The sequence below is a fragment of the Phoca vitulina genome, unplaced genomic scaffold, assembly GCF_004348235.1.
Source record: "Phoca vitulina isolate PV1807 unplaced genomic scaffold, GSC_HSeal_1.0 scaffold30, whole genome shotgun sequence".
Taxonomy (NCBI): domain Eukaryota; kingdom Metazoa; phylum Chordata; class Mammalia; order Carnivora; family Phocidae; genus Phoca; species Phoca vitulina.
The window spans coordinates 10,572,221-10,596,292 of record NW_022589733.1 but is presented as its reverse complement, the minus strand read 5'-3'; the positions used below and the strand labels follow the sequence as shown (position 1 = coordinate 10,596,292).

The window sequence follows — 24,072 nt, the reverse complement described above, 5'->3', positions numbered from 1 at the left end:
CTTGCCATGCCCCATCATTATATGTATCTTAACAACTGTGTGAAGTAGAAGAGGAAGTGAAAACATTTCATTACAATTACCAAATAAGTGGTAGAGAAGTATAAACTGAAATATAGTGTTTTTGTTGTTGTTTATTGAAGTATACTTTAGATACAGTGAAAGGCATCATTTTAGATTATAGTTCTTTGAATTTTGGCAAAATTTACACAGTTGTATAACCACCACTATCATATTCAAGATACTGAACATTTCTGTTACTCCCAAGCAGTTCTCTTGTTTCTCTCCCTTTGTAGTTCTTTGACCTTCTTTGACCCCTGGCAATCCTCGATCTGATTTCTCTCCACTTTTTCTATTGTTCATACACAGTATTTATGAGTCTGACTTTTTGCAATTAGCCTGATGCTTTTTTTTTTTTTTTTTTAAGATTTCATTCATTTTTTTGGCAGGGAGAGAGAGAGAGACAGCAAGAGAGGGAACACAAGCAGGGGAAGTGGGAGAGGGAGAAGCATGCGGAATTCCCGCTGAGCAGGGAGCCCAATGCAGGGCTTGATCCCAGAATCCTGGGATCATGACCTGAGCTGAAGGCAGATGCTTATCGACTGAGCCACCCAGGCGCCCCTAGCCTGATGCTTTTGAAATTAATCTGTATTACTGTATGTTTCAGTAGTTGTTTCTTTTTATTGCTGAGTAGTTTTCCATTGTATGGATTAACTATGAATTGTTTTTCCATTTACCTGTTAATGAACATTTGAAATTGTTTCCAGATAGCAATTTTAGTGGCTCACTGTAATCAAATTTTAACTGAAATAGGACCTTTAAAAAACAGAAGATACTGTTTTCTGATGTAAAAAGTTTATAGATACTTCTCTCCCCTACTTCTGTGCTCTTTGGCATTCTCTTCAAGTAAGGTGTTTCCTAGGTAGAATGGGGGAAATGGCTTAGACTAGCATTTGGAAGAAAATTTGTTAATTGTGGTGCTTTGTTCTTACATGAGGTGATGTATGAATGAACGAGTGTTTCTGTTGGCAGATTGAAGGACTATCCCCAGTATTGTCAGCACCTGGCTTCTATCAGTCACTTTATGCAATTTCCACATCATTTACAGGAGGTAAGTGTCTTTAATATCTAAAATCTGTCTAGTGGTGAGAGAGCTTATTTTAATTTGATTTTGGATTTGCTGGGACTGGCATTAAGATTTCTTAATGATTGGTGTTATATAGGCATACATACTATTTGTTGCTAATTTGCAGCTTAATAATAGGTCGTGAAAAAAATCGTTCCTGGATTATCTTTTCTAAGCAGTGTTTTTGCTTCATTTAATGAAAGGCTTTTATCAGTTATTTTAGCCTGATAACTGCTGTTGAAGCATAGACATTTTCTGCTTTTACTAAGAATTCTTGCATGGGATGCCTGGGTGGCTCAGTCAGTTAAGCATTGGATTCTTGGTTTCAGCTCACATCATTATCTCAGGATTGAGCTCTGTGCTCATTGTGGAGTCTCCTTTGGATTCTTTTTCCCTCCCCCTCTGCCTCTCGCCACTCATGCGCGCTCTCTCAAATAAGTAAAATCTTAATTTAAAAAAAAAAAAAAAAAGGGCGTCTGGGTGGCTTAGTTGTTAGGCGTCTGCCTTCGGCTCAGGTCATGATTACAGGGTCCTGGGATCGAGCCCCGCATCAGGCTCCCTGCTCGGCGGGAAGCTTGCTTCTCCCTCTCCCACTCCCCCTGCTTGTGTTTCCTCTCTCACTGTGTCTCTGTCAAATAAATAAAATCTTAAAAAAAAAAAAAAAATTCCTGCCTAATTTGTGAGTTCAAGCTCCATGTTGGGTGTAGATTACTTAAAAAATTGTCTTCTTACCACCTGCTTAGATTCCTTTGATGTACTTGTTAAAAAGGAGGCAGTCCCTGAGGAAATGGACTTAGATATTGTACATTTTCTTAAAGATTTTTTTTTATTTATGAGAGAGAGTGAGCACACATGTGCGTGCGGTCGGGTGAGAAGCAGAAGGAGAGGGACAAGCAGACTCTACACTGAGCATGGAGCCTGATGTGGGGCCCATCCCACGACCCTGAGATCATGACCTGAAACGAAATCAACAGTCAGATGCTCAACCAGCTGAGCCACCTAGGTGCCCCTAGATACTAATAATGTTTTAAGCCATTTTACATGATTGTTCTTGGAATTTGTAAACTGTTGTTTTCGTGATTGATTTTAGATTAATTGGTTAACATTCATACCTTTGTCTTGCCTTTGGTCCAAATCTGCTTATAGAGAACAAGAAAATTAATCTTTATTTTTCTTTAAGATTTTATTTATTTGACAGAGAGAGAGAGACAGCAAGAGAGGGAACACAAGCAGGGGGAGTGGGAGAGGGAGAAGCAGGCTTCCTGCCGAGCAGGGAGCCCGATGCGGCGCTCGATCCCAGGACCCTGGGATCATGACCTGAGCTGAAGGCAGATGGTTAACGACTGAGCCACCCAAGCGCCCCGAAAATTAATCTTTATTAACTTTATTTTACATAAAGCAGAAAAATGGCTTTATAACATCCTATTTAAACAAATCAGAAAGATCAGAATATGAATCTACTTTTTGATTAGAATTTAGTCCAGTGTTTTCAACTCATCCGGCTGGGTTTGTTTGTAGGAGGGCAGGGTTTTTGTGATGGGTTAACCTACAAGACCTATGGAGGGGAGCCATGGGTGTTAACTCATTCACGTGAGGGGGTTGGGGGAATATGCCAATACTGTAGTACTGTACAGGAATGCAGAGTTTTGTAAGGCTAAGATGAGAAATGTGTTTGGAATTCAGAGTTGGGAATATAGACCTTGGAAGCGTGGAGACCAAGAGAGGTGGCATGGAAATGATCACACAAAACAGTGGTCCCCAGTATCTCCTATAATAAGATAGCTAGAGGGTGAGAGAGAGATTGTATGTATTTCTATACTTAGTCAATTTAAAGTGCTGTTCTTTATTCAGAGATTGTCTTTCCTACTTGAAAATGCCCTTTATTTTTTTGAAGATTGATTTATTTAATTGAAAGCAAGGGGGAGGGCCAGAGGAGAGAGAGTCTTAAGCAGACTCCCTGCTGAAAGTGGAGCCCAACACCTGGCTTGATTTCAGGACCATGAGATCATGACCTGAGCCAAAACCAAAAGTCGGATGCTTAGCTGTGCCATCCAGGAGCCTCGAGAATGTCCTTTTTTGAATAAAGTTATATATCTAGATATTAGTTTTTTTGTTGTTGTTTAGAGTGGGGGGGGCAGAGGGAGAGATCATCTTAAGCAGGCTCTTCTCCTAGTGCAGGGCCTGATTTGGGGCTCGATCTCACAACCCTGAGATCATACATGAGCTGAAATCAAGAGTCGGATGCTTAACTGACTGAGCCACCTCGGTGCCCCTAAGTAGTGGTTTTTGTTTTGTTCGGGCATGGGCTACTGGAAATAGGATCAGGAACCCTATATCAGTTTTCTAATTTATGTGTGTAAAGGAGGTTGAGTGGTCTGTGAAATGGAAAAGTCTCCCTTCCTGCTTATTTGCCTCTAGCTGGCTTGGCTTTCTACAGTTTTGTAGATAGTTTCTTTGTTTTGTAGTAATAGTTGTATTTTCTAGTCCTTAGGTTTCTCATCAGCATCCAGTAAAAGAGATCAATTTAGTATAGAAATTTAAAAATGTTAAAGTTTACATGTATTAAGGGATTTATGGAAGTATATATATGTAGGCATTGGTGGTGGCTGTTTTGAAAAGTTGTTTTGCTAGACTAGTTCCCTTGTAAATGTTTTAAGACATACTGTTTTACCTTCTAAAGAGCTCATGGTATTTACTTAATGTATATTATATATAGGAATATGGACCAGAATGGGGCAAGGAGTAAGGGATATAGATGAGCCAGAGGAGTGTTTTGTGAGGATTTCTCCCCTCTCAGAGGTGAAGAGGAGTGTAATTCAGAATTTTCAATTTTTGTTAAACCTTTTAATGTTTTTCCCTCTCCCTACCCCTAGTATATTGAATATGGACAACAATCTAGAGATCCTCCTGTGAAAATGCAGGGTTCTATCACAACCCCTGGAAGTATTGCACTGGCTCAGGCCCAGGCTCAGGCCCAGGTTCCAGCAAAAGCTCCCCTTGCTGGTCAGGTTAGCACGATGGTAACCACCTCAACAACCACCACTGTTGCTAAAACGGTTACAGTCACCAGGCCAACAGGAGTCAGCTTTAAGAAAGATGTGCCAGTAAGTAGATATTTTTTCTTTTCTCGGGTCTGTTATGTTATAATGTCTCCAGTAGTAAGTGTGTATTTTAATTTTATTATAAATAACACATGCCTACTGAAAATATAAAGACCAGCATTTCTCCCTTTGTATCCCCCCTCCCCAGATTTCCCAGAGACAGGCACTATTAATAGTTCAATACATATTCTTGCCAACACTTACAGTGTACAGCCGTATATACCATGTGTATGTTTTTTACTGAAGGAATCAGTATACATTTTTCCCTGGGGCATTTCAATTTATGGGTTTTTTTTTTTTTTTTTTTTTTTTTTTAAGCCTTCTATTAATACTACAAATATAGACACATTGCTTGTGGCCACAGATCAAACTGAGAGAATTGTAGAGCCCCCAGAAAATATCCAAGAGAAAATTGCTTTTATCTTCAACAATCTCTCACAGTCGAATATGACCCAAAAGGTAAGCATGATGTAATAGTTTATATGCCATTATGAATGCTGTCCATTTTTATCCCTAATGGGCTGGGGGATTTATATTTGACGTTCTGCACCCTCTGTAATACTTTACGTAAAAGCTGAAGTAATAGAATCGAAACAAAGGGAATGAGGATATATAACTAGTGGCTGTGGTTTTTGTAGACATTAAGTAGCACTAGTTTTGCAGCGAGTTTTATAGGCTTTTGAAGTAAACTTCATGGTCTCATCATGGTGGAAGATTTCGTTTGTACCTTGTTGCAAGTCATGTCCTTCCAGAGACCATTCAGAGCTTTTATTAGGTGTCTAATAACTGAGGTAGACCTTGTGCAAAGCATAAGAAATGACCATTGCCTTTTAAGATTATATGTAAGGCATTGGAAATGCCTATGTTAGCCAGTAAAATTAGCCTGAACAAATAATTTTTGAGATATTACGCATACACCATCTTTCAAAATCCCACCAGAATTGATTGGGGGGGGGCGGGGAATAAGCCTTTAGTGTCCTTTTGGAAGAGAAGTTTTCTCGAGTTGGAAATTTAGGAAAACATTGTTCTGGTGTTAGGTCTCTTAGTGGCAGGTTGTACATTGGAGAGTTGGGGAAGATGAGGGTAAGGGACTTCATGTTTTATAATTTTAAAGCTGAAAGTGACTATAGATGTTTTAGTCCTAATCACCCAGTTTGAGAGATGACTGACTATACTAACATGGGATTGAATATACTGTATTTCATAGCATGTGTCGGATGTGGGGGGAGATGAAGCATGGTGCTTTAGCATCTCATTTTGCAAGGAGCCACATGCTACATGCTGTAGTAGTAGTCACGGAAAAAAACCCCACAAAACTATATTTTATCATCTTTTAATTGTGTACTTCCTATGTCATATTTGTTGGCTAGGTTGAAGAACTAAAGGAAACTGTGAAGGAAGAATTTATGCCTTGGGTTTCACAATACCTGGTTATGAAGAGAGTCAGTATTGAGCCAAACTTTCACAGCCTCTATTCAAACTTCCTTGACACACTGAAGAACCCTGAATTTAATAAGATGGTTCTGAATGAGACCTACAGAAACATCAAAGTAAAATTTAGTTTTGTATTTCTTTTCATTACTGTTTTGAATTTGGAACTACTTGATTGTACAAGCGGAATTTTTGGGGAGGTGTTGGCTGTTTTTCTATATGTTGTCTATATTAGGTTACCTGTGAAAGTTGCTTTAGCGTTTGTTTCAAATGTGGAGCTACATGTCATGAAGAATTTAGTTATATAGACTGTTTACTTTGAAAGTAACTCTACTATTCTGAATTTTTCATCATTCCATGCATGGTTTTAAATCTTTCTTTGTTCATGTCTCCCCTTTATATTTGTAATATGTTCTCAGCTCTAGTCCCTCAGGTTCTTTTTAATAGTCTTACAGAAATCAGTTGTATGTATATTTATTGCTAACGGATGTTTAGATTGTTAATAACTTTCGCTGTTACAGAGACACTGAGTCTTTGATGTCTTCTCAAGTTCCACATATCTCTGTACTCTAGCCTTATTTGTGGAATAGCTATTGTGAGGGATTCTCAGAAGTTCAGAGTTTTCCTAATGCGCTAACACTTGTTCCATAAAACTAGGTATTTTATTTCTCAGGAAGAGTAATGTTTCAAGAAAACCAGTATACAGCTGTAATCATTCTTTGATGAATAACTTGGGGCATTGGTTTGGGAACCAGCACTATATTTAAACCTGTGGATGGGAATTTTCCCCATTCTTGGTTACGCTGTAGTGCAAAAGAATTCCTGGCTCTTTCTGTTGCACAGCTGACTTCGTGCCATTCTGCTGTTGCTGAATAGAGTTTAGGAACATATGCACCGTTTTTTATCTGATTGCAGTGGTGATTGGGCTATGAAAGTATGCACATATTCTGGAGCAAAATTTCGAGATTCTTTTAAACAAATTTAAATTACAACTTCATAGCCATAGATTTTAAGGGGTAACATGTTGCAGATATATGTATGTATGTGCCCCAAAACATACTCAGGCGATGGTATGTCCCCCTTAGGAAAGTAAGAACTAGAGAATTTATGAAATAGGTATTCTAGAAATTTTAAAAGAAGTGTATTAATGAAATAAATAGGTATTCTAGAAAATTTAAAAGAAGCATTTAAGCATTATTATTGTATTTCAGAAAGCTGTTTTAGTTTTCTATAGAGATACATAGTGACCTGGATAATGCTAAAGAGTGCAGTAGATACTGTGATATTGGTTACATTTCTCCATATGCTTATTGTCTTGAAGGACTTGGAAGCATAGCTTTAATCATTTGAATTGAATTTTGCTCTTCAAAACTAGATTTGCACTTTGGGTGTGTGCTTCAAACCTCGCTAAAATTTTCAGTTTTCAAATACTTTTCTGTAGGACTACACACGACCCCTTAACCTTATGTAGTTACACTCTGATAATATGGAATAGATCTACTTTGGGGGCATGTTCTCGGAATTGAGGGCTCATTTTTAACGTAGGATAAGGTGGAATTCTCAAACATTGAGAATTTTTTTCTCAAGCTCATTTTCTATCTTTCTAAATCCTATACCATTTCAGGTGCTCCTGACCTCTGATAAAGCTGCAGCAAATTTTTCAGATCGTTCTTTGCTGAAGAATTTGGGACATTGGCTAGGAATGATCACACTAGCTAAAAATAAACCCATCTTACACACTGTGAGTTCCAGGGGTTCATGTAAAACTTAGAATGTTCATACAGCATATTATGTCTAAAAATCTTGACTTTATCTGGGGCTATTTTAATGATTGGGTGTTTGTAAGCGTTTGGCCCATGTTTTGAATCTAACTGCATGCTCATGATTGTTTAGCAGGATAAACAAAAGCCAGTAAGGTCTGACTGTCATCCCTTTTTGTAAGGCAAGGGTCATATTATATTGATTCCTAATTTGGGAATGAGTTTTGTGAGGGGTTTGAAGTATATTCCCAGCTTTTAAAAATACTTTTCTTATTCTAGGACTTGGATGTAAAATCTTTGCTGCTAGAGGCTTATGTTAAAGGACAGCAAGAGTTGCTCTACGTAGTGCCCTTCGTTGCCAAAGTCTTAGAATCTAGCATTCGTAGTGTGGTGAGTAGATTATATTATTTTATCGATGGTTAATTTGTAAGAGTTAGTTTGTTTCAGCAAAAGGGCAAGAGATTATATCCTTAGTTCCTATGAACATAGAGCTAGTTCAGTCTTCCTCAGAGACACTCGGATTTCCAGTGTGAAAGGCTAAGGCAGCATGATTTTAAAGGATGGCTTTGGGTTTTGGTGTTTTCCTAAAATATGATATAGATGGGAAACCCAAGGGTTTTGTTATGGCCACATAGGTGTAAGTGCTTAACTGTTTTAAATAATACAAATTAAAGGATGATTTGGGGGGCTACCTTAACATAATAGTTTTTCTTTAGGTTTTTAGGCCACCCAACCCATGGACGATGGCAATTATGAATGTATTAGCAGAGCTACATCAGGAACATGACTTAAAGGTAAATTTGTTGCTTCTTTATCCTTTAGAACATTCTGTGCCTTCACATTATTAAAATTTACAGGAAAGGTAGAGTATATTTGGGGGAAGCACGGTAACATTTGGGTGAGAGTAGTATATATTGTGACTAAAGCTACATTTTTATTTTTAAAATTCTCTTCAAATATTTGAATTATGCAGTTGAACTTGAAGTTTGAGATTGAGGTCCTCTGTAAGAACCTTGCATTAGACATTAATGAGCTAAAACCTGGAAACCTCCTAAAGGATAAAGATCGCCTAAAGAACTTAGATGAGCAACTCTCTGCTCCAAAGAAAGATGTCAAGCAGCCAGAAGAACTCCCTCCCATCACAACCACAAGTAAGTGTGATAATTAGCCCTCTGCTTACCAGAATGTTTTCTTAAATGGTGCATCTTCATGCATATATAGCAAGTTGTAATTTTCCACATAATGTGCTGAAATTTTGTATACTTTTTGGTGAGCCACCTAAATTATTAAGGAAAAGTTAGTAATATGTAGGCATCGTCTTGGGTATTAGAATTCCTGTGGTATTCTTAATTAAGCATCATTAATCATAGCCCAGCTAAGCCAGGTTATCTTTTACATTGAGGTCTCAGAAGGAACTGCATGGCATGATGGTCTGTGTTATTTCTCAAATCTTGGGCTGGTCAGACTACCAGCTAGACCTGCCCAGGGAGTGAATTATTATACTTGCATTATGTAGATTGGAAGTGTGGGGACTATAGGAGTGTTGAAAAAAAGATTGGGGACGTGTTAGAATAAACCAGCTTTTCATTCTCTCTCAGTCCTCAGGAGCTAAGAATCTCCAAGTGAAACCAGGGAACAGACTAGACTGGAATTAGATACCTGTAATAAAGAGTAATCCAACAAGGCTTGGACTTACTAATGTAGCGTGTCCTTACAGTTTATTTATTTGCTCTAGGGCACTGGCACTGACATAGTTTTACATACTTTGTTCAAATCTCTATTAAAACAATAGAAATTTTCTTGTTGTATTTTAGGGTGGAAAAAATGTGACCTGTGCCATTCTGAGTCCTCCAAGAGACTAATCTAGTTAATTTAATGAAAGATCACTTTGATACCCTGCTTATGTTATGGTAAAATCAAAAAGTGTGTTTTTTATTAGCTCTTATTTTATCTCTTCACATTTAGCAACTTCTACCACACCAGCTACCAGTACCACTTGTACAGCCACGGTTCCACCACAACCACAGTATAGCTACCACGACATCAACGTCTATTCCCTTGCAGGCCTGGCACCACACATTACCCTAAATCCAACGGTAAGTAAATACTGCTTCATCCCCCAATTCCTACTTTGTGATGAGATAAACTGATCACCTTACGTTTCTTTTTCCCCTTTCTTCTGGATTCTTAGGTTGTAGGCTTTTGTGCAGAGAGCAGGAATTGGGAACTGCTGTGTAGTACAGCTTAGATTTTTTTCTACTCTAAAAAGAGTTATTGTGACTAGACATCATCTATATTTGTTCCTCATACCCAAATATTAATCACCTGGCAATATAATCACAATCGCCAGGAATTCCTTCCACAGGGCAAAAGATCGTTCATGTGTTCATAGCTTTTTGCTCTTTATTTTCATTATCATGCCACCGTTAGCCTTGCATTACGCCCTTTCTTTAGGCAGATAGTTTGAACTGAGCTGATTCCTGTGTGTGTATGTAGAATCTCCAGGCCAGGGTCTAGAAGTAGGTCTTAATACTTCAGTTATATTTCTGTAGCCTGGTTCTAGGAGGAAGTTTGGTTTGAAGTCATATAAAATTCCTATACTTAAAAGGTAGTATTTTACTCCTGTGTGTTCAGAGTGATGATTATCTTCTTTGATTCTGCTTAACAGTTGTTCAGAATCAGATACTTGGAGTATTCATGGTCTTTGTTGTTTAGAAACTGAAAATGTTCACAAATACAGGAGTAACATTAATACATTGAGCCTCTTTTTATTTAAAGGACATAAAAGGATTTTGAAAGAGATATTTTAACCTGCCGCCCGTCCTGTGTTTTTTTGGTGGGCGTGGGGTCTAGATCTAGAAATTGTGGTTCCCCTTTATAACACTGTCAGTAATCTGAATACTTTTGTGTATCCATCATGAGTATTGTAAAAATTTCTTACAAGGTTGTTAAGTTAGAGAGACCAAGTGAGTATTAGGGCATAGTTGGTATTAGAGATAAAAGATTGGAAATAGTCTTTCAAGTGAACCAAAATGGCTTCAATGTATGGTAGTGTAAATGTTTGCTATTCTGAGGAATTATTTGTAGTAATTTTTTTTTTAAAGAAATCCTTTTCTCTATAAACTTGATTGATTTGCATTTCTCCAACTAAAGAAATCACTTTAAGAGTATTTCAGCCACTTGGGGTGTGTGGGTGGTTCAGTTTGTTAAGCATCTGCTTTCAGCTCAGGTCATGGTCCTGGGGTCCTGGGATTGAGCCTCCGCGTTGGGCTCCCCGCTCAGCAGGGAGTCTGCTTCTCGCTCAGCCTCTGCCCTGGCTCATGTGCTCGCGTGCTCTCTCTCTCTCTCTCTCTCAAATAAATAAAAAATCTTTAAAAAAAAGAGTACTTAAGCCACAGATTTTAATTTTAACTAAGCAAGCATGTAATGCATCTGATAATAAAAAAATTGCCCATCAGACTTTTAAAAAATTGAAGACCTGTCTATTATCATGTATCATAAGGAATACTGAATACTGTTCTCTTAGCTTCTATTTCCTGTGTTTTTCATTGGTTAACTTAAAGTAGAAATTGGTAGTTAATGGTTAATATTGAAGCAACTTTCAAAATCTTGGGTGTGATTACTGATGGAAGTTGGGTTGTCTTACTTAAACAAGCTGTTGACTTAACTTGTTTTTTCCCACCTAGATTCCCTTGTTTCAGGCCCATCCACAGTTGAAGCAGTGTGTGCGCCAGGCGATTGAACGGGCTGTCCAGGAGCTGGTCCATCCTGTGGTGGATCGATCAATTAAGATTGCCATGACTACTTGTGAGCAAATAGTCAGGAAGGATTTTGCCCTGGATTCTGAGGAATCTCGAATGCGAATAGCAGCTCATCACATGATGCGTAACTTAACAGCTGGAATGGCTATGATTACCTGCAGGGAACCTTTGCTAATGAGTATATCTACCAACCTGAAAAACAGTTTTGCCTCAGCCCTTCGTGTACGTTGATTATGTTCTTGGTGTAGTACACAGTTCCTTACTGCTTGTCTGAAAGAGGTTCTTTTTCTTTGCACATCACCAAATTGGTTTGATATCTTCCTTTCTCTTAGATTGTAAATTCTGTGAGGTGAAGCATTGTGTTTGCTTTTGTTCACTATTATGTCCTCAACACAGTGTTCGGCAGATAATAGATATCCAAATATTTATTGTTTTAAAGAAATGAAGGATTTAAAAAAATGCCTAAGTTAACAATCTTGGTTTATCATTAAGAATTTAGATTAAAGCACTTAGAATAGGACAGTACAAAACAATGGAAAGTGACTTTGTATGGGCACACACACACACACACACAAGCACACACTCTTCAGGTAACTCAGTTATTAATTTTGGGTCTTAACATGTCATGGTTAATAATGACTTTGTTTTAAACTGCTTTACTGTTCCCATATTCTTCACCATTTTCACAATAGCCTGATAAGTAAAATGTTTTGGGTGAGTAGTATTTTCATCTTGTATACAGATGAAGATGATTATTAGGCTATTTCATGGTCACAGCTAATGAGTCATAAGTCGAGTCAGAACTTTTAAAATTTGTCTAGGCACTGTATTTCCTATTTTCTTATCTGTCTTGTCCATCCACAGAAAACTTTAAATTGTTTTTTGTCTGTTCCCCTTCCAATAGACTGCATCCCCACAACAAAGGGAAATGATGGATCAGGCAGCTGCTCAGTTAGCTCAGGACAATTGTGAATTAGCTTGCTGTTTTATTCAGAAGACTGCAGTAGAAAAAGCAGGCCCTGAGATGGACAAGAGATTAGCAACTGTAAGTGTTTAGCGTTTGCCGTTTAAGTATTTCTTTTTCTATTTAAGAAAATGCCTCATAACAAGAACCTCAGTGACTTTTTTTATTTGCAGGAATTTGAGCTGAGAAAACATGCTAGGCAAGAAGGGCGCAGGTACTGTGATCCTGTTGTGTTAACATACCAAGCTGAGCGGATGCCAGAGCAAATCAGGCTGAAAGTGAGAACTGGGGACTTTGTTTCTCTCTGCCCCTCTTTTTCTTTCTGTTCTTGTTGCTTAAACTTCACCAAGACTAAGACAATGGGGTTAAATGTTAAATGTTTCTGAGACAGATCCCACCTCAGAAGCATATCATTTGTGAAGGCTACCTGTGGAGAAGGCCTAAAGATAACTTTAGATAGGGGTGCCTGGCTGGCTAGTTGGTAGAGCGTGCGACTCTTGATCTCAGGGATGGAGTTCAAGCTCCACATGAGGGATTATTTAAAGATAATATTACTTTAAAAGATTATTTAAAGATAAAATCTTATATATATATATATATGTATATATATATATATTTTAAAGATAACCTTAGATGTATGCACCTCCCAGTTGAAGTGCTACCGTAGTTCATGTCCCTGTTTTTGTGTTTTACAACTGGGTCCTCGCTTCTGGTACTTAAGTTTTTATTGCTATTTACTTATTGGTGAGAAGATGATATGAGAAATCTGATAATTTTTACCAGTTCCATTGGAGAATGGCACTTGGTATGGTCCTATTTGAGGCATTTTCCAGTGGAAAAATTCAAATGAATTTCTAAATGAAGGGGACTCTTGACAGGATTCAGGGAAATGGGAAACACTGGGAATTGTGTGTAAATGCATGCATACTTAATCATGCATGCCACATCAATATGTTGTAGTGACTCCTGTGTCCCTTCTCAGAACCCCTGTGCTTACTCCTATGCAAACTTCGCAGTTTGAAAAAACTTGCCTTCAGTTTTGTAAAGAGGATCCTGTCAAAATAAGTTTTCTTCTTTCCAGGTTGGTGGTGTGGACCCAAAGCAGCTGGCTGTTTACGAAGAGTTTGCACGCAATGTGCCTGGCTTCTTGCCCACAAACGATTTAAGTCAGCCCACAGGATTTTTAGCTCAACCCATGAAGGTAAATCATTGGGTTGGATTAAATTGAATGTTTTACATTGTAATTTGAATGTTTTTATCTGTTAATCTGTCACTTGCTTCCTGTGAGCTTAAGTTATAGGGGGAAAACTTACCACAGTTGTTGAGTATAGGTATTCTTTGTATCAGATGAACATGGGGGGGGGGGGGACTTTTTTTTTTTTTTTTTTTAAAACCCATGAGGTTGATTTTCATGTTTTGCCTGACTAGAGGAATTTACATGGTGATCCCCATGGCTTCACCTGTTTTTTGTAAAAACATTTTCTAAGAATTTGAAATAATTATCTATAGAAAAGTTGAAGTTGTAGGAATGGGGAAACATTTTCCCCCTGAACCGTTTGAATATAAGATACTGACCCTGATGACCCAATCACTCTTGAAGACTTTGGTGTGTGTCATCTAAAAAGACATTCTGTAGTACAGCTATTAAAATCAGGAAGTTAACACAGATACATTAATACCTAATCCTTAGACCTCTTTCAGGTTTTATGAAGTGTCCCAATATCACCTTTTTATAGTAAAAGGACCTATTTCAGAATCATACATTTTAATTAGTTATATTTTTAAAATTTAACCCAGGTTAATCTGGGACAGCACATCACTTTTTCCTCATCTTTCATCACTTTGACACTTCAGATAATAGGCCAGTTATTTTCTAGAATGGCCTGATTTGGGTTTGTCCGGTATGTTCTCAGGAATAGATTCGGATCTGCATCTTTGATAGGTTTAACACAGAAATGATGCTGTGTTTTTGTTATTCTATCAGGCTTTGACACTTGAACTCAGTACTATATTTCTCCATGGTTTGTATTACCTAATTTCCTAGGCTTTATCCTATCCCATTATTTATCTTGCTTGCTTTGATTACTTGATTGTGTTGATGTCTGATGGGTTTTCCTCAGTCAAGTGAAATACCCCTCCCCTTATCCCTGCTTTGCATTGCCCCACCTAATGTTATTAAGATTGAATAGTTCAGGAACGCTCTGTTTTGATGGAAAAAAAAGAAAAATTCAGGGGAGTAAACATACTAAAAGACTTTAATTGCTGTACAAGCCAATGAAAAATCTTAAAAATTTTTGCTTATCAATTTCTTGGTTGTTTCCTTCTCTAAAACAGCAAGCTTGGGCAACAGATGATGTAGCTCAGATTTATGATAAGTGCATTACAGAATTGGAGCAGCACCTACATGCTATCCCACCAACGTTGGCCATGAATCCTCAAGCTCAGGCTCTTAGAAGTCTTTTGGAGGTTGTAGTATTATCTCGAAACTCTCGGGATGCCATAGCTGCTCTTGGATTGCTCCAGAAGGTTAGTTCTTAAATGTTACTTTTTTTTTTTTTTTTTTAAAGATTTTATTTATTTATTTGACAGAGAGAGAGCGAGAGCAGGAACACAAGCAGGGGGAGTAGGAGAGGGAGAAGCAGGCTTCCCACAGGGCAGGGAGCCCAATGCAGGGCTCGATCCAGGACCCTGGTATCATGACCTAAGCTGAAGGCAGACGCTTAATGACTGAGCCACCCAGGCGCCCCTTAAATGTTACTTTTAAGAATAGACTAGGTTTGTAAATGTAGTGATCCGCACAATCATCTCCTTAGGTTATCTTAAGATTTTAAAATTAGATAGAACAAGTTCTTTTTGGTAATAAGCAGGTAATTTTTTTCTCTAGAGTAGAATGTAGTTGTGACAGTTACTGATTGTGAAGTGGGAAAAAATTTTTTCATTAAGATCTTTTGAAAATACTTTAATAAGTTAAGAAACTTTAATAGATAGCACTTCAGATTTGGAGAAATAGGTTGATCCCAAGTACTTGGGTGATGTGGGAGGGTTGGCAGGGAGCATTGGATTTTGACTGTGTAGAACAGTGGGGCCTTTCATGTGAAGAACACAATGAATATAAACTAGGTAGAACTTAGTGTGTGTGTCAGGGTAAGTGAAAAGCGTTTTGGTGAGTGCAGACATTGTTAACTGGAGGCTTTAGAAGCTATGTTGTAGTTTTTGTTAAGGTTTGGTTTTTGGCTTTGATAGTTGGGTCATGTATTGTATTTTCCATGTTTGTGAATACTGTTTTTCTTCCATAGGCTGTAGAGGGTTTACTAGATGCCACGAGTGGTGCTGATGCTGACCTGTTGCTACGGTACAGGGAGTGCCACCTTCTGGTCTTAAAAGCTCTTCAGGATGGCCGGGCATATGGGTCTCCATGGTGTAACAAACAGATCACGAGGTCAGTAGCCATCTTAGAAGAGTACTATTTATTGGGCTGTTTTCTAACATACATGCCCTGTTTATGTCCTGAGATTCCCTTTTTCTGGAAGGTAAGTGGGGCATTTGTCCCAATTCTGAGTGGTGAGAATAGTTGATTGCTTGGCCCTTTCCCATTTGGTGCCCATGGTGAATATGGAAAACCAGTACCTTGCTTTGGGGGATAAATTGGTTTTTAAAGGTTTCAATGATTTCATAGCAGTGGTGTTCATATGTAAATATTTCAATGTCTTAAACGGAATGCTTTGTTTTCTAGGCTTTGAGAGCAAAGCTTGAGTTTTTTTTTGTTGTGTGTGTTTTTTTGTGGGGGGGGGTAAAGATTATTTATTTATTTGACAGAGACACACACAGCGAGAGAGGGAACACAAGCAGGGGGAGTGGGAGAGGGAGAAGCAGGCTTCCCGCGGAGCAGGGAGCCCGATGCGGGGCTCGATCCCAGGACCCTGAGATCATGACCTGAGCCAAAGGCAGATGCTTAACAACTGAGCCACCCAGGCGCCCCAAAGCTTGAGTTTTAACACTGGGCTGTCCTACTTCATTATTGGCTGTATTGAATCTTAGATGCTAATTTGCAGTTGGTTCTCAAAGCATCCTTAATTTGGAACAAATTACCATTGAATAAAATGGGTTCTTTATTTTACTTGATACAGCATGGTTAGGCCTTTAAAGAAATACTTTTTTCTAGGTGCCTAATTGAATGTCGGGATGAATATAAATACAATGTGGAAGCAGTGGAGTTGCTCATTCGCAATCATTTGGTTAATATGCAGCAGTATGATCTTCACCTAGCTCAGGTATGGAAGGAATTTTCTTAAACAGGAAAAGGGACTCTGGTTAGTTGGGAAGTGTGTTTGCTGTAAGTGTTGTCTATCTTACATTGTGCTTTCTGTGTTGCCAGTCAATGGAGAATGGTTTAAACTACATGGCTGTGGCATTTGCTATGCAATTGGTAAAAATCCTGTTGGTGGATGAAAGGAGTGTTGCTCATGTTACTGAGGCAGATCTATTCCACACCATTGAAACTCTCATGAGGATTAATGCTCACTCCAGAGGCAATGCTCCAGAAGGGTGAGGATGAAGTGTTTTGGGATCTTTGTATATTCAGTCTATGAAGGAGCTTTAGCAATGAATGCAGATTTACTAACATTACCTGTTAAAACTACTGTACCTACAATATGTGGGAAGCCTTAGTGAGGGCTAGTGTCCCTTGAAGTATGAAAACTTAACTAACTGCCAAGCCTTCTTGCTGTAGGGCAAGCAGTACATACAGAGCTAGACTTGGTGTCAAGAGCCCTAGTTTAAGCCCTGGCTCTGCTGCTTTAAAATGTGATTTTAGGAGTAAGTTGACTTACCTGTTCTTGAATAAAATAGAAACAATATCTCAAAGAATTGTTGAGATTAAGATAAATAACAAACCATGGCACATGGTAGGCACACAGTCAATATTTGTTGACTATGAACATCAGCTCCATTTCAACAGGCACAATTTTTGGGGGTCAAGAAGTGGCTTAACCAAGGTCAGTCATTTGTGTATTATGTGGTTATGAGTAAACAGAGACCAAGGGTAGTTTTGTTTAAATACAGAAATCACTGTTGTGGTTTCTCTTTACAAATTGTCCAGCTGTATGTCTGTGAAATCACAACCGTAAGTAGACTGATTTTCATTCTGGATTTATTGTACTAGATTGCCCCAGCTGATGGAAGTAGTGCGATCCAACTATGAAGCAATGATTGATCGTGCTCATGGAGGCCCTAACTTTATGATGCATTCTGGAATCTCTCAAGCCTCAGAGTACGATGATCCTCCAGGCCTGAGGGAGAAGGCAGAGTATCTTCTGAGGGAATGGGTGAATCTCTACCATTCAGCAGCAGCTGGCCGTGACAGTACCAAAGCTTTCTCTGCGTTTGTTGGACAGGTAGAGCTTTTGGAAAGAAAGGTGCTTTTTATTCAACATAAGTAGGGTGTGATGCCTCCGATATTTAAGCTCAGTATTATGTACCTGTGGTTACAGTAAACCTCCATACTCATGTAAACCAAAAATTGTCATCATTACTCTGTTAAATTGATAAAGCCTATTTCTTTTCCTCATCTTTGGACCCTAACCAGTAAATTCAACATTTCATGTCCCCTTTAGTTCTACTTACTCCATTTCAGTTGTCATAGTTACAAAGTACAGTGGATCAGATAATGAATAATGAAATTGCCAGATGTATGTTGTAATTTTACTAGCTTGATAATCAATAGTTGAGGGGATTATGGGCTAATAAATAAATAAAATTCTCATAATAGCTCATGTTTTTAAAAAAAAAAAACTTAAATATTTAAATGGTGGAGGCTTTTATTATATTTTCTAAGTTAAGCAGTTTATTTACCTAAAACTGATTGACATGTTCTTTTGGAAAATAGTTCCCAGTATTTATTTTCATTCGATTTGATCTAAATTGGACTTCAAGTTAAAGTGTTAGGAAACAAGTTCCTAGAATAATTAGGTTTGGAAAGAATATTTGTGAACAGGATGAAAAGACGAAGATGTAGGAAGAGAGCTGTAGTACCATTTAGCATTCTGTTTTTGATCATTACTGTCTGTTTTCAGCCACTGGGAGGGATTCATACCCAGTAGTCACTGTGTCCTAATCATATTACTTAATGGCAAGAATGGTACTTGCGCTGATCTGGCCTTAGAATTCCTTTAGTAGAACTATTGTAATGTTTATTCAGGGAGAGATACTTGTTTATCTGCTTATTTCTGCAGATTGTTGTATTTCTTTAAATCGAGATGAAAGTTTAGGAGTGCTACCAAAGAAGGATTGCAAATTAGATCTATTATCAAATAAATGACGATGTGGAAGAGCTGATTTGAATTTTTGAAGTTAGAAATTGGATTTACTTTTCAAGATGAATGTTAGTTAAATAAATCGTACTACGTAGGTCTGTACCCTAAAAAATTCTAAAATATACCTCATTGCTAAGGCGTTATTGAATATTTATAGTTTGATTTCTGATTTGGATAGAAGAACTTTGAATCAGTTGGTTTTTGTGATCATCAGTATTCCATGGGTATGGATGTGGCACCTGTCTCAGCTCTTCTGTTGGCTTAATTACTCTTGTTTCTTCTCTCTGTTTAAACAAGGATAATTTATATTTTTCTGTTCTCTTTTGCATCCTTTTGAGAATTCTTTCCTCCTTGCGCTCCCTCTTGATCACAGCAGTTTGTCTTCGTTACCTCCCCCTATTAGTTTTTCAGATTTCAATGTACAAAATCCCTCTGCTGACCTTGCCTAGGGTACATTAATATCAGTTCAGTTATTTTATTGCTTATCAAGGGACAGTGAAATTGTTTTAAAGTTTCCAAGATGATGGTTAAGTTTTCATTCCGGGCTTGGTTTCTTTAAGTAAGCACTGACCTCCCTCTCCCTCTGCAGCCTTAACCCTTATTGTACTGCTTCCTCCTTTTGTACTAGCCAAATAACTTATCTGCTCTGCCTCACTTCCAAATCATATGTCATAAAATTTGTACTTTTATCCTTTAAAACAACATTTTATTTTAAACTGAGTATACATTAAAATGAATTTCAGTTTTCATTAAAATAGCCAGATACGATCTGTGGCTATTTTCTTTGATACACACTTATCGTACAAATTATTACTTGATTTTCCTGTTGCAGCTAGTTGGAGTTTTAAAAATTTCGTTATTGGTTGAGTCATTTGGAAGAAATTATCTTAAATTCTATGGGAAAGTAAAATATGAAATATATGTCATTTAACTTCATACTTGGGAGAAATATGAATTGGCAAGAATGTCTTTATATGATTTTAGTGGGTTCTTGAAAGTTGGTTTATTTGCCTACTTAAATTTCCACATTATTTGGCTGTGGACTGTTGTTCAAAATTGTCATGTTATTATCTCTTTCTCAACTTCCATCTTTTCTATTCTCCATTAAACTTAAAACTGAAGAGTTCTGTCCTCGGTCCTTAATGGAGAAATCATTTTCATGACACCTTTTTAAAAGTAAGAATTAGAAATGTGACAAGGAATAAATGAGAGAATACCTCTTAAGCATGAAAATTTAAAATTTACGTGTATTATCTCACTGTGTTTTTTGTTTTTATCTATCTATCTATATATATTTTTGTTGTTGTTGTTCCCTTGGTAGATGCACCAGCAAGGAATCCTGAAGACTGATGACCTCATAACGAGGTTCTTTCGTCTGTGTACTGAAATGTGTGTTGAGATCAGTTACCGTGCTCAGGCAGAGCAGCAGCACAATCCTGCTGCTAATCCCACCATGATCCGAGCCAAGTGCTATCACAACCTGGATGCCTTTGTCCGACTCATTGCACTGCTAGTAAAGCACTCAGGGGAGGCCACCAACACTGTCACAAAGATTAATCTGCTGAACAAGGTCTGAACTTCTTTTTTACCTTAGTCTTGGTACACTTGAAATCTGCATCAGTGGTTCTCAGGGCCCAACGTGTTCCCCAAAACATTTTGTAAACATCCCTTTTTCTGTCCTGAAATTAAATTCATAGGTAGTATTATAAATAAACATAATCACTAAATTTTAGAAGAGTGTGTTACTTTAACTAAAAGACCCAAGGTGGTGGGGAGAACAGCATATTTCATTGTGTTAGTGCTTGGTAATGACTACATTGGAAGATACTGAGATAAAATAAAATTTTCGCCTGTATACAGAATCACTGTGAATGGGATGGCTAGACATGTCCACTGATAATAGATTCGCAACTCAGACACCAGGGGTAACATTGCAGTTGTCTTGATTTTCTGAAAAGGAACAAAATATAGTTCTGTTTTGACATACGGAGTGGAGTTCCTGGAAATTTGACTATTAAAACTGCAAAAACAAACTTAGAGTTTGGTCTTGGGTAATTACACACAGGTTATCCTGTCCCTCACTCTTCAGTGGGAAAATCAAGTGGAATGCAGGATGGTTCTTTTGTATGAAACACTTCTGCAGCCTAAGATCGTCCCTGGCCCCTCCATCTACTAAATGTCAAGAAAAGTATAAACCATTTTGCCTCTTGTCAGCTTCACATCAGACCAGAAGAATTAGGTTTTTAGATTGTATTAACATAATAGAATATAATGTACCATGCTCATTTTTAGACCTTTAGGAAAACCAGTGGGTTTGTGGAGAGTATACAGTTCTGGCCGAAGATTATTGAAATTCAAAGGAAATACAAAATTCTGCAGGCCACATCAAACCAGTGTATGGCCCCTTTGGCTGCCAGCACGTAATTGTGTATTCATGTGGCATATGTGGGGCATAAGAGTACAATAAGAAAGCATGTTTAGTGAGTGGTAAGTGAATTATCTTAATGATTTACAGGCTCTAATCTGTGTACTCTTTAGGTCCTTGGTATAGTAGTGGGAGTTCTCCTCCAAGATCATGATGTTCGGCAAAGTGAATTTCAGCAGCTTCCCTACCATCGGATTTTTATCATGCTGCTCTTGGAACTCAATGCACCTGAGCATGTATTGGAAACCATTAATTTCCAGACACTTACAGCTTTCTGGTGAGTATTAGTGAATTTTTTTTTTTTTTTTTTTTTTTTAAAGAGTATTAGTGAATTTAATAGAGATTTCTCCTTAAGGTTTGCTATTTTAGTGGTAAAATTTGAGAAGTAGTATTCTTGTGGATTTGAGGCATGTTGATTTGAAAAATAGCTTAAATGTTTTCTACTTACATTGATGTGTTTACTATATTTAAGTTGGACCTTGCTTCTGACGAAGGTCTTTTTCTTTCAGCAATACATTCCACATCTTGAGGCCTACCAAAGCTCCTGGCTTTGTGTATGCCTGGCTTGAACTGATCTCTCATCGGATATTTATTGCAAGAATGCTGGCACATACGCCACAGCAGAAGGTGTGGCTGCAGTTTATCTCCTACAGATGAAGACTGTAACTACTTGGAGCTTACTGTTAGCACTCTTAGTCATTTAGTAATAATCATACTTCTTCCAGGCTTAGTCAAGAATTATTTAATGTGTAGGAAGGTTACAGAGAAGATTTAACCAGTACTTGGCTGCCTCTGCCTAGAAGCTGTTCTTCAGTGACTAGGGTATTGCTCCTCCAAGTCTGTTGTGAGCCATGTGTTAATCTCACTTAAGAACTTTTTTAAAAAAAGTCAAAACCTTGGAGAACCTTTGTATAAAACCAAATGGAGCTCTAGAACCTGCCAGTTTTACTCTAAATGCTAAAGCTCTCACTCTCAAGGGTGATGAAGACCACTGGTCTATATTTGAAGAAACTAGGATCAAGTCCTAGTAAAGAGTTTTTAAAGTGTAATTGCAAATAAACACAGTTAACATGAGAGGTTTCTCTCCCATCTTGTAATTAAATGGCAAATGAATACTGTAGAAAGCATCCTTGATTAGCCCTTAAGAAGAAAATGTGACTACTTATGTGGTTGGCAAAAAAAAGAAAGTGAGATAATCCTTAAATGGAGTGGGTTTTATTTGGTATTCCAGGAGAAGGAACACTGTAACATAATGAATAAAATTGTCCAAAAATGAACATAATTTGTATAATTGGGAGATGATGACAGGCCACATTTGGCTGAAAATAAGAGGATTTGTGTTGTGAGCTTTTTGTAAACTGGATCAGGTTATTGGACAGGAGTTGGAAGTGGGAAAAGAAATGGTTGAGACCTAGGACTTAGTTAAAAGAAGGAATTAAGAAAACAGACCTCTGTCAGTTTCTTAGTTGACTGTTTTGTGTTGTGTCTGAAATTTTCTCAAAGTTTCCTTGTCCTCTTTAAATTTTGCTTATAGGAACAAGGACCTCTCTATGTCCTGAAATTTCTGGAGGCCTGGACCACTCCCCCCCCTCCCCGTGCCCCCCTTGAAGATTTATTTATCTTTAGAAAGCGAGCGCATGCAAGCATGGTGGGGGGAGGGGCAGAGGGAGAGAAACTCAAGCAGACTCCCCACTAAGTGGGGAGCTGGACAGGGAGCTAGGTCTCCCGACCCTGAGATCACAACCTGAGCCGAAATCGAGAGTTAGTTGCTCAACCAACTGAGCCCTCCAGGCACCTCTGGAGCCATTTTGTTTTAAATATATTTCTCACTATTGGCATAATTATTCTTATTCCTTTTTCATGCCAGTCTTTAACTGAGATACTTATGTCCGTATTCTCTAGTTATGTTAGTATGAAGAAGATAGTCACAGTGTAGCTGCTTGGGCAACTTTTTGGTGGTAGAACAACAGCTGAGTATAATTATGGCTCATGTACATTTCTTTCTTTCAGGGATGGCCTATGTATGCACAGCTACTGATTGATTTATTCAAATATTTAGCACCTTTCCTTAGAAATGTGGAACTCACCAAACCTATGCAAATCCTCTATAAGGTAATTAATTTGCAGTTATAAGTTAAAAAAAATTTGAACTTAAAATTATTTAAACACTGTCAACTGGGAATATGAGGCCTAATTTTTTTTTATTAAGCTTTTTAAAAAAATTATTTGAGAGAGAACGTGGAGGGGAAGGGCAGAGGGAAAGGGAGAGGGGGAGCCCGATGTAGGGCTAGATCCCAGGGCCCTGAAATCATGACCTGAGCTGAAGTCAGACGCTTAACCAACTGATCCACCCAGGTACCCCAATTTTTCTATTAAGTTTTTAAAGGATAACAGATAGAAAAGTACAAAAATCAGATATACTTCATAACCAGTCCCCAAACAGGGTATGGGTAATCATAGGTTCAACTTTAATAGATACTGCTAGTTTTACAAAATTATGTGTGTCCATTAACTCTTACACCAACATATACCTGGTATTGTCTGCTTTTTGTTTTAGCCATTTTGGCAGTTGTGCAGTAGGATCTCATGGTGGATTTATTTTGCGTATCCTTGGTTTTTTTTTAATGAGTACATTGGCCATTTGGATATACTTTTGTGATGTTCCTTTTACAGTTTTTTGCTGATCTTTCCACTAGATTATCTGTGTTTTTCTTATTTTTTTGATAGGAATTCTTCATATATTCTGGATATAAGCCCTTTGTTCAATACAATATCAGACATTTCCCACTCTTGTGGCTTACCTTTTCATTCCCTTAAAAGTAAGGTGTCTTTTGAGGATTAGAAACTTTTATTTTAGTGTGTAAAAATGATCAAGTTTTCGCTTTCATTAAATGTTGGCTTTTGTATCTCATGTAAGAAATCTTTGCCAGTCCCAAATTGCAATCTCTTCTGCATGCACTCTGTTCACCACCCAATAACCCATGTTATCCTGGCTTTTATGTTTAGGTGATAAGATCTGTCTCAGATTTATTTTTGTTTATGGTGAGGTTTATTTCCTCCTCCTTCCTTATACTCCCACCCCAATAAGTAATACAAGGCTTTTCAGTACCATTCTTCATTCCCTATTGAATTGATTGGGGCACCTTTGTCAAAATAATTGACTGTGTATGGGTGTCTCTTTAGTTGATCTGTTTAT

General features: G+C 37.8%; 1 protein-coding gene and 1 non-coding gene across 7 annotated transcripts in view; both read left to right on the top strand.

The window, feature by feature from the left end:
* Positions 1 to 24,072, top strand: part of CNOT1 (CCR4-NOT transcription complex subunit 1) — a 111,297-nt gene that overhangs the window by 79,872 nt on the left and 7,353 nt on the right. For 3 of the 6 annotated variants that reach the window (XM_032424020.1, XM_032424021.1, XM_032424019.1), the window contains exons 22-43: positions 1,030 to 1,108; positions 3,997 to 4,227; positions 4,543 to 4,683; positions 5,595 to 5,774; positions 7,280 to 7,396; positions 7,695 to 7,805; positions 8,132 to 8,209; positions 8,389 to 8,566; positions 9,381 to 9,511; positions 11,102 to 11,398; positions 12,081 to 12,221; positions 12,314 to 12,418; positions 13,222 to 13,341; positions 14,475 to 14,666; positions 15,437 to 15,579; positions 16,303 to 16,411; positions 16,516 to 16,685; positions 17,302 to 17,554; positions 19,773 to 20,021; positions 20,990 to 21,153; positions 21,386 to 21,503; positions 22,887 to 22,988. In XM_032424020.1, coding sequence (XP_032279911.1) covers positions 1,030 to 1,108; positions 3,997 to 4,227; positions 4,543 to 4,683; positions 5,595 to 5,774; positions 7,280 to 7,396; positions 7,695 to 7,805; positions 8,132 to 8,209; positions 8,389 to 8,566; positions 9,381 to 9,511; positions 11,102 to 11,398; positions 12,081 to 12,221; positions 12,314 to 12,418; positions 13,222 to 13,341; positions 14,475 to 14,666; positions 15,437 to 15,579; positions 16,303 to 16,411; positions 16,516 to 16,685; positions 17,302 to 17,554; positions 19,773 to 20,021; positions 20,990 to 21,153; positions 21,386 to 21,503; positions 22,887 to 22,988 — 3,409 coding nt within the window. The remainder of the gene's footprint in view (positions 1 to 1,029; positions 1,109 to 3,996; positions 4,228 to 4,542; positions 4,684 to 5,594; positions 5,775 to 7,279; positions 7,397 to 7,694; positions 7,806 to 8,131; positions 8,210 to 8,388; positions 8,567 to 9,380; positions 9,512 to 11,101; positions 11,399 to 12,080; positions 12,222 to 12,313; positions 12,419 to 13,221; positions 13,342 to 14,474; positions 14,667 to 15,436; positions 15,580 to 16,302; positions 16,412 to 16,515; positions 16,686 to 17,301; positions 17,555 to 19,772; positions 20,022 to 20,989; positions 21,154 to 21,385; positions 21,504 to 22,886; positions 22,989 to 24,072) is intronic. The other 3 variants (XM_032424023.1, XM_032424024.1, XM_032424022.1) reach the window with 1 other exon arrangement.
* Positions 6,409 to 6,546, top strand: LOC116644790. Its single transcript, XR_004301826.1, has one exon. It is a non-coding gene; the product is annotated as a small nucleolar RNA SNORA46 (small nucleolar RNA).